The sequence below is a fragment of the Petaurus breviceps genome, unplaced genomic scaffold (assembly GCF_028583685.1).
Source record: "Petaurus breviceps papuanus isolate PSGF00001 unplaced genomic scaffold, PetGlider_PUasm1.0 175, whole genome shotgun sequence".
Classification (NCBI taxonomy): Eukaryota; Metazoa; Chordata; class Mammalia; order Diprotodontia; family Petauridae; genus Petaurus; species Petaurus breviceps.
In genome coordinates, this window is record NW_027185764.1 from 49,340,569 (window position 1) to 49,353,807 (window position 13,239).

At 39.2% G+C, this 13,239-nt stretch overlaps 2 protein-coding genes across 15 annotated transcripts in view; one reads left to right on the forward strand and one right to left on the reverse strand.

Annotated features, from left to right (window-relative positions):
• KIAA0825 (KIAA0825 ortholog) overlaps positions 1 to 10,239 on the reverse strand; it is a 549,915-nt gene extending 539,676 nt beyond the window's left edge. For 2 of the 6 annotated variants that reach the window (XM_069085098.1, XM_069085096.1), the window contains exons 1-2: positions 8,728 to 8,838; positions 4,896 to 5,019 (exon numbers count right to left, since the gene is read on the reverse strand). In XM_069085098.1, coding sequence (XP_068941199.1) covers positions 4,896 to 4,907 — 12 coding nt within the window. In that variant the 5' untranslated portion in view covers positions 4,908 to 5,019; positions 8,728 to 8,838. Of the gene's footprint in view, positions 1 to 4,895; positions 5,020 to 8,727; positions 8,867 to 8,998; positions 9,138 to 9,536 lie in introns of those variants that run through there. The other 4 variants (XM_069085097.1, XM_069085102.1, XM_069085101.1 and 1 more) reach the window with 4 other exon arrangements.
• SLF1 (SMC5-SMC6 complex localization factor 1) overlaps positions 8,841 to 13,239 on the forward strand; it is a 116,215-nt gene continuing 111,816 nt past the window's right edge. For 3 of the 9 annotated variants that reach the window (XM_069085107.1, XM_069085109.1, XM_069085106.1), the window contains exon 1: positions 8,841 to 8,969. Coding sequence is in view for 4 of the 9 variants with exons in the window: in XM_069085111.1 (XP_068941212.1) it covers positions 9,186 to 9,353 (168 nt within the window). In the remaining 5 variants the exon portion in view is untranslated. Of the gene's footprint in view, positions 8,970 to 9,185; positions 9,354 to 13,239 lie in introns of those variants that run through there. The other 6 variants (XM_069085111.1, XM_069085103.1, XM_069085110.1 and 3 more) reach the window with 4 other exon arrangements.

The window sequence follows — 13,239 nt, forward strand, 5'->3', positions numbered from 1 at the left end:
GAGAGAGAGAGAGAGAGAGAGAGAGAGAGAGAGAGAGAGAACACCCTAATGTATGTACATTTACTTACTTATAAATGATTTTTCAGTTGTATCTGACTCTTTGTGACAACTTTTTTGAGATTTTCTTGGCAAAGATACTGGAGTGGTTTGCCATTTCCTTCTCCAGCTCATTTTACAGATGAGGAAACTGAGGCAAACATGGTTAAGTGACTTGTCCAGGGTCACATAGCTAAGTATCTGAGGCCAGATTTGAAGTCAGAGAGATGAGTTTCTCTGGTTCCAGGCCCAGCACTCTATCCATTGTGCCCCTATAAATTATATACATTTAATACTAAGAATTATATAGATACAAAACCACAGAAAATATACATTTTTAAAAGGATGCGATAAAGAGGAAATAATGCTTATTTCTAGAATTAAGGGAGCCACTGGGCTTTACTGAGTAGAGATGTAACATGGTCAGAGCAGCACTTGTGGAAAATCACTTTGGTGCCTGTCAGAGGATGAATTAGAGAAGGGAAAGGTGAGACCAATTACGAGGCTATTGAAATAATTCAAGCAAGAGATGATAAAAGCCTGAACTAAAGTGGTGGTTATATGAGTTTAGAGAAGAGAGTCTGAATGAGAGATGTTATGCAGGTAAATATGGCAAGATATAGCAAAATAGGTAGATATGCAGGGTGATGGAGATCAGGGTGTTGAAGATGGCATTAAAGAATACCAATGAGTAGAAGGATAGTGGTTCCTCCAGAAAATCATTACAAAACTTCTGAAAAGGGGATGGTTTGGTGGAAAGATAACATAAGATCTATAATTCAAATCTTAGTACATCCATATTTGATTATTCTGTGCTATAGTTTCCTACTGAAAAAATAAAAGAGGTGGAGATGAAGCCAAGATGATAGGGTGACTGGAAGCAGGATAGACAAGCTCCCCTCCACAAAACTCCTGCAAAGGGATCTAGAAAATGCACCAGAACACATCTGAACGGGAAAATCCACAAAGTCCCAGTGAGTCATTTGTCCAGCTCAGCTCAGCATAGAGAAACAGACAGGGAAGTACTCCAAAACTCAGGGAGAGGCTGCACACCAGGAAAAGAGGAGGTCCAAGGCCCATAGGAGTGCACTACCAGACCCATTCTGGGGCACTGCAACAGGAACTGATACAAACTAGCAACTTAGTCACCAGCTACCCACTTTCAAGTCCAGAGAATATGGAGGAAGGGGTCCTAGGTTCCCAGGCAGAAATGCCTTGAGGTCCCAAGCAGCAGAAGTGACAGCAGCAGTGTTGTGGCTCAGACCACAGGTGTGGAACAGGGTCTCATTTCTACCATCTAGACCACCCTGGAGAGGAATAACTAGGGCAAGAATACCAGACCAAAGGGGAGCCTACACTTGTCAATGAACCAACAGAGATTTCCAGCTAGGGGCTGATTTCAACAAGTCTACTCTTAGTCAGACCCAAACTCATAGCAGAAACTTGCAGAAATTCAGATCAGATTGTAGCAGGATTTGTCTGGGATCTTTAGGAGCACTGAAAGCATGGAGGTCCATCCTGGAGTAACACACCACTTTATACTCCAAGAAAGAAGCAACAGTATCAGACTAGACTTCCCTCCAGAAGTGATACAGAGCCTAGCCCTAAACATCAAGTTCAAAGTCAGGAAACAGGCTAGAAAAATAAAGCAAACAAACAAGGAAAAAAAAATTCGCTGTAAAGAGCTACTGTGATAGGAAACCTCAAGATGCAAATCCAGAAAAAAGGGAATGATTCTAAAACATCAATAAGCAGTGCCTAAGAGAAAAACACAACTTGAGCGCAAATTCAAACAGAATTCCTGGAAGAGATGAAGAATCAAAATAATAGCTAAGAAACATTTTGATAAAAGAAATGAGTAAAAATGGAAAATGGGGAAAAAGCTAAAGAAATGAGAGCTATAGAAGAAAGAATTAGAAAGGGAATTTGCTTGTCACATGAAATACAAAACCTTGCCAGAGCAACAAAGCCCCTGAAAATCAGAATGGTCCAAATAGAAGCCAATGATTTCATTAGGCAACAAGAAACATTTAAAACAAAATCAAAAGGGTGAAAAAATAGGATAAAATGTAGAGTATCTCTGAGCAAAAACTAACCTGAAAAACAAATCAAGGAGAAAAAGATTTAAGCATCATTGAACTTCATCTCCAGAGAAAGAACTGATAGAGTCTGAATGTAGATTGAAGCATACTTTTTCTTTACTTTTTTTTCCTTGCTTTTTTTTCTGCAGTTGTTTTTTTTACAACATAACCAATGTGAAAATATGTTTTGCACAACTTCACATGTATGACCTATATCAATTGCTTGTCTTCTCAATATGGGGGAGGGGGAGAGGAAAGGAAGAAGGGAGGAAGAGAATTTGGAACTCAAATCTGAAAAAAAAAAACCCAAATGTTAAAAATTGTTGTGACATGTAATCAGAGAAAAAAATAAAATATTAAGTCATGAAAAAGAATCACTGAACTTTCTGAATGTGATAATCAAAAAGAAAAAGAGCCTAGACATTCGATTTCAAGAAATCTTAAATGAAAACTGACCAGATATTTTAGAACCAGAAGGCCAAGCGGAAAGAGAAAGACTCTACTAGGCTCCTCAGAAAAGAAATAGCAAGATGAAAACTCCCAGATACATCATAATCAAAATCCAGAGCTTCCCAGGTCAAAGAAAAAAAATACTGCAAGTAGCCAAAAAGCAAGAATTCAAGTATTGAGGATTACACACAAGTTAGCAGTCACCACTATGAGGGAATGGACATCCTGGAATACAATATTGAAGAAGGCAAAGAATATGGGCTTATAGCAACAAATGACTTACTCAGAAAAAGTGAGTCTAATACTACATCTTAATGAAATAGAGGACTTTCAAGCATTCCTAAATAAAAGACCAGATCTATACAGAAACTGAATTTCAAACATGGGAGTGAAGAGAAACATAAAAAGGCAAACATGAATTAGCAAAGATAAAGGATAAACTGCTTACTTATGTAGAGATGTTACTTATGTCCCCCTCAGAACCCTATCATCATCAAGGTTTATAGAGTGAACCCAATTAGACAAAGCTTGGGAGTGGTTCTCTTATGTCTTAATAGTCTTAAGAAAAGAATGAAAAAATAAAAATAAAAGGAAAGGAATATACTAGGGGGAAGAGATTGTGAAAAGGAATGGAAAATTGTGGGAAATTATCACACAATCAGGGTGTACAAGTAGACATTTATACAAACTGAATGGGGGAGCAGCTGACAATTGAATCTCATTCTTATCTGAACTTGGACCAAAAAAGGAAGAATACACAACATGATTGGGTAAAGAAATACTTTTCATTAAACAGGATAATGGAAGGGAAAAGAAAGAAAGGGAAAGGGTAATTAAAGGGAGGGAGATCAGAAAAGGGATTAGTCCTGAGAAAAACAAACTCTAAGGATGCACAAAATAATTTATACTTCTTCTGGAGGTGACAAAGGATGATAATCCTAGAGGATGCCCATAAATTGGGAAATGGATGAACAAGTATACAAATACATAGTATACAAATGTGATGGAAGACTATAGTCCTGAACTCTTAGCAACATATGACGAACCATGATTCCAAAGGGCTAATGATGAAACATGCTACCCATCTGAGGACTTTTAGAATAAAAAATGAGACAACTGATTTTTGTACATGGCCAATGCAGACATTTGTTTTGATTGACTGTGGATGTTTATGATGAGTTTGCTTTTCTTGTGTTCTCAAGTGGGAAGGAGAGTTGGGGTGGGAGAATAAGAAGGCATATTTTGGCTGATAAAAAAAGATAAAATATTTTTAAAAAGAAACAAAAGTGGTGGTCCACTGATGACAAAATGCTCATTATATCATACAAGGTAAAACAAAAGTGAGAACGACTACAACCACTTAACATTTTGCATCAGTAACCCTGAGACAGAATCATAAGCATAAATCCCACTGAACTATTGGAGCCAAAAGGATCCTCTTCAGTCCAAAGGTTCTTAGCCTTTCATTTTACAGACAAGAACAAAGGCTCAGAGACTTTAGGTGACTTGTCCAAGAACACAGCAATGGTGGTCACATTCAAAGGCAAGGCTTTTGACACGTAATCCAATAATGTTCCCACTATACCACTCTCACAAATTGATTTAGAACCTATATTGCTTTGGCAGCCAATTGAATTATTCCTTAGCTTTTTCATAAAGCCACTGTTCAGTTTGGGTTGAAGATAAACTAAAGCTGCTGATTAGTCTGTTTTGTTTGAATGCATTTCCACATGGAATGTATTTATGTATTTGAGGGGGAAAAAAGGAAGCCATAACAATAAAGAGTTGCAATATTTTAAAATCTTAAGTCAAATCTGCAATTTCAAAAAATATTGCTGAGGTGAAGTTTTTCTCTTATTATTATTTTTTAAGTAAGGAGCACAAGCAGATGAAATGTCGAGTCATAGTGAAGCACAGAATCCTCTTTAGCCATGCTTCTCATATCTAGCTCCTTTCTCAACATAAAGGGAGTTTATCACTCCTCAGATTTGTGCCTCAGCTCTAGAACTAACTACCGACTTCCATGCTCCCCAAAAGGGAAACTAACATCAGAGGCCAGACTTGAACACATTTCTTTCTGAGTCAGAGGCCAATTCTAGCTACTATAACAAACTGCCTCACTATTTATCTTAAAAACATTAATTTTAAGAGAGAAAATATAACTCCTAACTTAGCTTCAAAAGCACCAATTTCAAAAGTACAAGAAGAAAGTAAGCATGGCTAGATAGCAATTCATCTAAAAAATATTTAAGGTTTTACTGGACTGTAAGAGATAAAAGTGTTATTATGGAAGCCAAAAAAAAAAAAAAAAAAAAAAGCAAAAGCTACCTTAGCCTTCATTAAGAGAGAGACTTGGTTTCCAGGAAAAAGCAGGTGATAATCCTATTGTACTCTGCCATGATCAGACATCTGGAATATTGTGTTTACTTCTGATTGTTGTTTGTTCTTCATTCTAAAGAGGACCAATAACATCATGAAGGTGATGTCTATACTTTCTTCTTTTTTTTTTTTTGCCTTTTGGAGGGCAACTGGGGTTAAGTAACCTGCCCAAGATTACATGGCTAGTTTTTGTGTGTGTGTGTGGGTGTTAAGTGTCTGAGGCTGGAACCGAACTCAGATCCTCCTGACTACAGGATGGCGCTCTACTCACTGAGCCACCTAGCCACCCCATGTCTATACTTTCTAGTGAATTGGATTTAAGGGAGGCAGGACTATGCAAAGTCATCTGTCTCACTGTGTCCTCCAGAGTCATGGGGAGTCAATGACAAGACACAAGTTGAGATGACTGGCAATGGCCCAGGATGCAGTGGGAGACCTTGGCCTTACTTCTGAGGACCACTATTTAACAATGACACTAGAGTTCCCAGAAGAAGGTTTTAAAGGGAGTCAAACTGATACATGTTAATTGAAGAACTTGGTTATGTTAGAAAAGAAGACTCAAGGACATGCTAACTGAAGGACCATCATGTGGAAGAAGAATTCGACTAGTCCTGATGTGGCCCATAAGCAAGAACCAAGAGCAATGAATGGAAGTTACAAAAAGGCAACTTTTGACATGTCATCAAGAAAAACATCATAACGAGAGCTAGTGGAAATAGAGTGCGCTGCCTTTAGAGATACTGGTTCACCTGCACTAAAGTTCTTCAAACAAAAGTTGTTTAACCATTTGAAAGTTATATTATAATATGAATTCTTTTTTCAGCTATAGGTTGAACTCTATGGACTATTCTGAAATCCAGAAATTCCATGATCTTTTTTCTCCTTTGCAAACCCTCTAAAGAATAACAGGGAGAAAGCAAGTGAAAGTGGTCTTAGCAGGTGAGGGGGGAGTCAGCATGTAAATCTACAAGTCACTGCAGCTGGAATGCTCTGCCTCCTTCCATCTGCCTTTTAGAACTCCTAGCTCCCTTCAAAGCTCGGCTCCTACTCTACTTCCTATGGGAGGTCTTTCCTGATGTCCCAGCTGCTATTGCCTCCCTGCTAAAATGACCTTGTATAAAATCCTATTTATGTATGTCATCTCCACAACAGACTAAGTTTCTTGAGCACAGGGACTGTCTTTGTATCTCAGTAACCTATCAGCACCTAAGCATATAACAGGTATTTAATAAATGCTTGTTAATGGATGGTACAAGCAGCTCCATCTGAGTACAAGAATTAGAAAAGTGAGCAATCACACTAAGGTTGGAAAAGGTTACCTTACCAGAGACACTAAAACCAGTGGAGTTCCAACCCTATTTGCCAAGGTTGATTGTGATTCTATCATTGTCAACACACGTGACCAAAGGCACTTGGATCTGCTCCTAGAGCTTTTGTAGACCCTTAGCTCAGTTCTGCCAGGTGTCTTACACAACTGGTACCTAGAATTATAAAAGGCCTAGCCTAGGGGTGTTGAAGGTTGTCAGAAGTCTTTTCCTGAGTTCCAACTGCTTACAAGGGGCACTCCTTTGAGTTCCAGATCTGATGACTATCGAAAGGAAGTTGTATTTTATATCCTTTTAATTTTAGAAATACACACACATTTATATATGTATATACGTACATATGTGTGTTTAATGTTCAATTATTAGTTTGAAACTGGACTTAATGATTCATGAACACCTGTGGCTTTATTAAAAATAACAATAACAACAAAAACTTCAGTCCCCTAGAGTATACTAAATTTAAGCCTAACCCAAAATACCCAAAGTCACCCACAGCAAGTAAATGTCAAGGACAGTATTTGAATCTAGTTCTTCCTGACTCTGAGCCAGTCCCTAATGGATGATGCTTTTGTTGGGGAGAAGGGATTTGTATTCAGATATGCATTTGAATATATTCTCAGGATACAGATTCAGAAATTAATACAGGGTAAAAACAAAATACATAAATAAAAATGAAAAAATAACAACAAAAACACCTGATGTCTTCTGAGTTTTCAAAACCAATGTGATTACCATCACACCAATAAAGTTTCATATTTCGAGAATTTGAAAAAGACCTTAGAGAGGATCATCTAATTTCCTCATTTTGCAGATGAGAAGACTGGAACACAGGGAATTGAAATGACTTGCTGATGTCAAAAATAAACGACTAGAATTAAAATCTCATCGCTTTTAGGTTGGTTGCTTTTTATGCCTTACTACAGTTAATGAATGGGCAATTGAGCTTTTTTGTCTAATGGTTAGTAGTATGAGCCAAAAGATCATAGATTTTGTGATGGAAAGAACCACTAAGGACATCAAGTTCTAGATGAGGAAAATAGTCTAGAGAAACAAAATAACTTGCTCACAGTCAATAATATGACTGGAATTTAAATTCAGGTCCTCTGACTCCAAAACCAGTGCTTTTCTTCTACTCTATGCTCACTACCTTAATATTTTGCATTTTTCTTTTACTTATACTTCGCAGATCTATGATTTCCCTTATACAGAATAGGTATTCCCTCAAGACATATGAAGATCATAATCTCTCTTGGAATGTTCCTGTAACTGAAAAGTTCATCACCCTAAAATCAATCTTATGAACTTTTCCACATAAATAGGCTAATGTCGGACATGAAGTCCATCAACATGCCTGTACTTAGGAAGGGCTTAATCTCTGGAAGTTCTATTCAGTAATTTAGTATAAAAGAATTTGTTCAGCCTCCTTTATGAAGGTAGCCAGCTATAAACTATGATGGCCAGAATACTGTTAATTTAATTTTATTTTTTTTAAATGAGTTACAGAAAGAATACTCACCACAGTCCATTGATTTACTAGATATGTTTAAAAATATTTAAATTACCAAATGAATCAAGCACTTTTGCTTTATAATCACGCTTGCTTTTTGAATCCTAATCTATTACCTTCCTTCAGATCTTACCTCCTCTATTTTAAAGTCTGGAGTGCAATGAAAACGTTATTTTCAGAATTATTACCTCTACATTTCTGATTTCCATTCGTTAAGATTCACATTTCAAACACACACAAAACACACCGAAAAATTATACAGGTTCCCTTGCTTTATTAGGACGAACCCAGATAAAAAAAAACTGAAAGTGCACCCAGAACACCAGGGGCCTCAATCAGAAACGGACCCCAACATTCTACTGTTCAGGGAGCCTCAAAGCTCATGCCGACATGAGCCAGCACCCCTAAATGCCCCACTGGCACCCAACCCCACAGGGGAGAGCTCCTCTGGATAAGCGTGGGGCACCAAGCCAGATAGAGGGAAGATGCAAAGAGACCCCAGAGGACCATGGTGTCCCATTCATCTGGAAGTCTGCAAAACCAGAGGGCAGGATACTGAGGACTGGAAATGGGGGGGGAGGAAGGGATCCTAGCAGCGCCCTTGGGAACACAAGGTCGCTGAAGAAGAGGGCGTGGGGTTGTACAGGGGGTGACAAGTGGGGTCGAGGTGTCCCAGAGCCACAGACTCCACCAGGATCAACACTTGGCGGGAGGAACGGAGAAGGCAACTTCCCACCAACTAATGAAAGAGGGAGTGGGAAGATCCTTAACATTAATAGCTAGAGATGAGCATCTTAGTGCAGCGCCTGGCACACCATAGGTGCCTAATTAATGCTCGCTGACTGACTCGGGGTCTCCGGGTCGCGCATGCCCTAGCCCTGCAGTCTCGTTCCGTCCAAAGGAACCACGCTCTAGAGGACAAGACCGCAGGTAAGCGCCGATCACTTACCCTCCTGACCCTCCCCAGCCCCAGGTCCAGGAGCAGCTATCTCCTCCTTAGCGACTACGCGAGAGCGTCAGTGACAACCACCCGGAAGTGTCCGCAACCATTTCCGGGGTCACGCCCGAGCGGGCGGGAAATCTACTAAAATTCCAAAACGAGCCGACCTGCTGTAGCCGCTTCTCTGTTTCTGATTCAGTTTTATGAAGTGCCGCCCTGGAAGCTCAGCTTTGATAGCCAGACTGGGAAAGGTAATGGGCGTCTTCTGAAAAGTACCCACCTAGTCTCTTCGACCGGTATTTACGCCCCCTGGAGGTTCGGTGACCCCTCTCTTTAGCAACTGTGTAAGGAAGTTCCCTCCCCTCTCACGGGAATGGTAGTTCCCGTATTTCCATACCTCCCCTCCCAGTCCCTTCTGCCTTGGTAGGACCCAACTCTAGTCCCCGCCCCCTCGCTCCTGGGATGGAATGCTTAGGGATGGATGTTCCCGGATGCGCCGCCGGCCCTCCCTCTCCTTGGGGACCCGAGGCCACTCCTCCTGGTGTTTGCTGGGCATCCTCCAGGGACTCTCCATCCCGAAAAGGGGACTTCCTCAGTCTAAGGCTCCTGGTCTTGGAAGGTTGCCCAGCCTTCAGGTGCTGAGACTACTATTTCTAGCCCCATTTTTTCCGCTCCCGGGAGGAAGTGTGAACCTTGCAATCCGCGGGGAGCCCTGCATGCAGTGGCGCGTTTCGGGGTGGGTTGCCCCAGCCAGAGCTCCTGCGCGGGCAGAAACGTGCTTGTTGGCGCCTCGCCCGCTGGGCATCCCTACAGCTTACCTGCCTGCAGCCTAGGGCTTGGCTCTGATTTCCTGGTGCGGGATTTTGCCGCGCTGAGATTTGTCTCTCGCATTGATTGGCCAGAGTTGATCTAGCTTAATGTACCTTATTGTAGCGCCAGGCACTCGGGGATATTGGAAAGTAGCTTTGAAGGCAGTAAGTTCCCCTTATTGAAGAATGGCCATCCTATAAAATAGTTTTGTGTTTTTCTTTTAGGAAATAATTGGAAGAAAAGCTTAAGCTCTTATTGCCAGACAGCTTTGCATGCACTACGTAGGTGTTTCCTTGGTTTGTTTTTATTAAATGATACATTTGATTCTTTTTTTTTCCTCCAAAGACATGGGTTTTTAGGAGGAATCCTTATCGATTTAGGGAGAGTTAGTGGCATTGTTGGTTGTATCCAATTCAGTAAACATTTATTGAGCACCAGCTTTGGGCAAGCCTAGGAATACAGTTAATAAAAAGTCCCTACTTTCAAGGAACTTACAATCTAATGGAGGGAGAGAACACGCAAAAGCATGGAAGAAAGCGGATGGGGGGCAGCAGTGTGTACCCAGGGCAGGTGCATTTTGCTCCATGGAGTTGAAACAAGTGTGCCATGGTGGATAGTTGCATAGCCACAGTTGGTTTAGGAGTCAAAAAGGACCCACCAGCTCTGAATGTGAGGCAACTTTATAAATTATTGACTGATTGCTTATCTGCATCATTAGAGGGAAAGGAATTTTCACTCCTGGAGTTCCCTACATGTATTAAAACGTAGGTTCAGACATCCCTTTCTCCTTTCAGTGCCCATTCCCCCCCCAAAAAAAAAACAACTGGTGAATATTTTGCTGTAGGACTATCTTGGGGGATGGGTAAGGGAAGAAAGCATCAGTACTTATTTGAACCTTATGATAAATACTTGTAAATGTGAAAGCAAGTAACCTTAGTTGATCTGTTTTCTGAATCCAGATATTCATATACTTTGTCAGGTCATGGTCTTCAAAAAACTTCATCTTGCTTTGTGTTTTCTGGAGAAAGCATCAGGCAGAATCATTCAAGAGTAAACCATTAGCAAAATTTGGGCTTTTTAGCAAACTAAATACAAATTTTCTTATGTTTTTAAATTATCTTCTGTATCTTTCAACTTAATTTTAACATTTTTTTAGTCTGAGGAAATTTTTGTTTTTCTAAATAGGTCTCTCTGGCAAATACCAAAGCATAAAAACTTGTAAAATCAATTATACTGTACTTTTTAAGCTTGGCTATGATACAAACTTTTTTCCCCTTGATATCAGGTTGCAGGTAAATGTTTATTTTGCTATTTATGATAAAGGAGAAAACCTTTGTGAAACAGACTTGGCAGTATTTCATAAAATTAAGCTAATTTTATTGAACATTTGGTCAAAATACATTTATGTGAAATAGTGGTTTCTTTTAACATGAAAAAAGAATTTCTTTTTTGGGAATTTTATGCCTTTGTATTGTTTTTCTGAAATTAACTGTAAGCAAATTGAAAACATTAGAAATCTTAGCTTTATAATAGTAGTGCTGATAAATGTTAAACTAAATAGTGACCCATTTACAAACATCCTATTTCATGCAAGCTGACTTTAAATAAGGTCATTTGAAAAGTCATTACTGACTATAATTTGTGTTACAAATTGTTAAGCTGAATTCTCAGCTCATTTAAAAAATCTATTAAGGGAGGGGTATGAAACCTTTTATTATTAATAATAGTAATATTAACTATCTAGGATCAATTACTAATAAGAACAAAAAAAATCAAGTCCCGCAAGAAATTTCAAAATATATATTACTTATCTTAATGGGTTTGGTTCCTCCCTACAGTAAATTAAATATGTGGTATAGTAGAAAAATCCTAATCAACAAGACAAAACTGTTTGGGGTTGAATGAGAGGAAAAAAAGATCAGGGATCTGAGGGAAAGCAGAAAAATATGAGAATATATGCCTAGAAAGAAGGGAGAGAGTACATCAGAAGGAAAAGAAATAAGAATGAAGAACTTCCAGCCAGTCCCCAACAAAACTGTCTCAGTATTAATAAGCTCTTTACTTCAGCCTCCCTTCTCCACTGTCCCCCAGCACAAATTACTTCAGTAATTGAAGTAGACCCGTCTAACTCTACCAGAGTTAATCCTTATTCCCAATCCCTGGTTGCCTCTTTGCCAACATCTACATTTCAGCAGCCACCACTCCTTGGAACCCTCCCCACTTTGGTCTAACCCACTTTGTTGCCCTTCTTATCACCCTCCTGCCCATCAGAATCTGTGCCTGTTCACAACACCAGGAACTCCATGCTACATGAGTTCCATATATTTAAATGACTGCACATTTTAACCTGAAAGGGCCTTAGAGGCTTTCTGGTGCAACACCCTTGTCTTACATATGAAGAAACTGAAACCTCTATAGGCATCAAGCTAAGTGGCTTCCCCAAATTAAGCCCAGGGTCTTTGCCTCCAAATTTAAAATTCTACTGCCATCCAACTTATTACCAAGATTTACCTTCAGTTATTCTGCTTATAAGAAACCACCTAAAACACTAAGATACCTCATCATAGGTTTTCAGGACCTGAATACTAGCTACCTAAAGAATCTCAGATATCAGTTATTTGTGGTAATCATAACTTTAGAACTTTTAACCAGGATTCTGTCAATTTTTAAAAAAATATTTTGGTAACTATTTCAATATAATTAGTTTCCTTTGTAATACTATGTGTTTTATAGTTCATGCAATTAAAAATATTATTCTGAAGTGGCTTCATCAGACTGCCAAGAACTCCTGCTTTAGAGGGTCAGGAAGTAGAACTGAATCCAAAAGCATCCAAATTTCCTGAATGAAATCAAGGTCAGAACTCAGCAAGAGGGTTGAGGTTCTGCAGCTTTGCTGTAAGGCCTAATACTGTAGTCTAAATTTTATATTAACTTATACCTCTACCACTTGTATATTTTATCTTGTGAAATCAGTTTAAAATACTGCAGGGAGCTAACACTTTTTAAAAGATAGCAGTTCTAGGAGTTGAATTTAATTTCTACACCAAATCAGGTGTAATTATTAGCTATGACCTTTTGAAATAAAAGTTTTCTCTTGCATTTGTATCAGTTACATTCATTGCTTAGTATACACCTTTTCCTTAAGGAAAGTCAAAAAGATCATTCTCAGGAAATTTTACATCAAAACAGTCTTACTAGAATCACGTACATTAAGAAACTGAATTCTCTTGGGAGTGGCTAGGTGGTGAAGAGCACTGGCCCGGGAGTCTGGAGGACCTGAGTTTAAATATGGCCTCAGACACTTACCACAAAAAACTAGCCATGTGACCTTGGGCAAGTCACTTAACCCCAATTACCCCTCCAAAAAGCAAAAACAAAAACTGAATTCTCAGATATAAATGTACAAATTAACTTTTAAGGTCACCTGGATCTCTTTTATTTCTTTGAAAAGCACACATCTACTACTACATTTTTGTGATGACAGTAATAACAATGCTACAAGTTTCTTTCGAGCTTTGTACTTTTTAAAGTGCTCTTTCACTCAGGTAGCCACCAGTTTTAAAGCAAAAATGAGTAGCCTGTTTTTGTCTTTTCCAGCTTCCTGACTGACCTTATGTATGCCTTCCCCTTCTCTACCTGGTAACTGTAGCCATCAAGTATTGACTCCATGCACACTTCACCTGTGCCCTTGATCTTTCTAGGTAGCCCTGC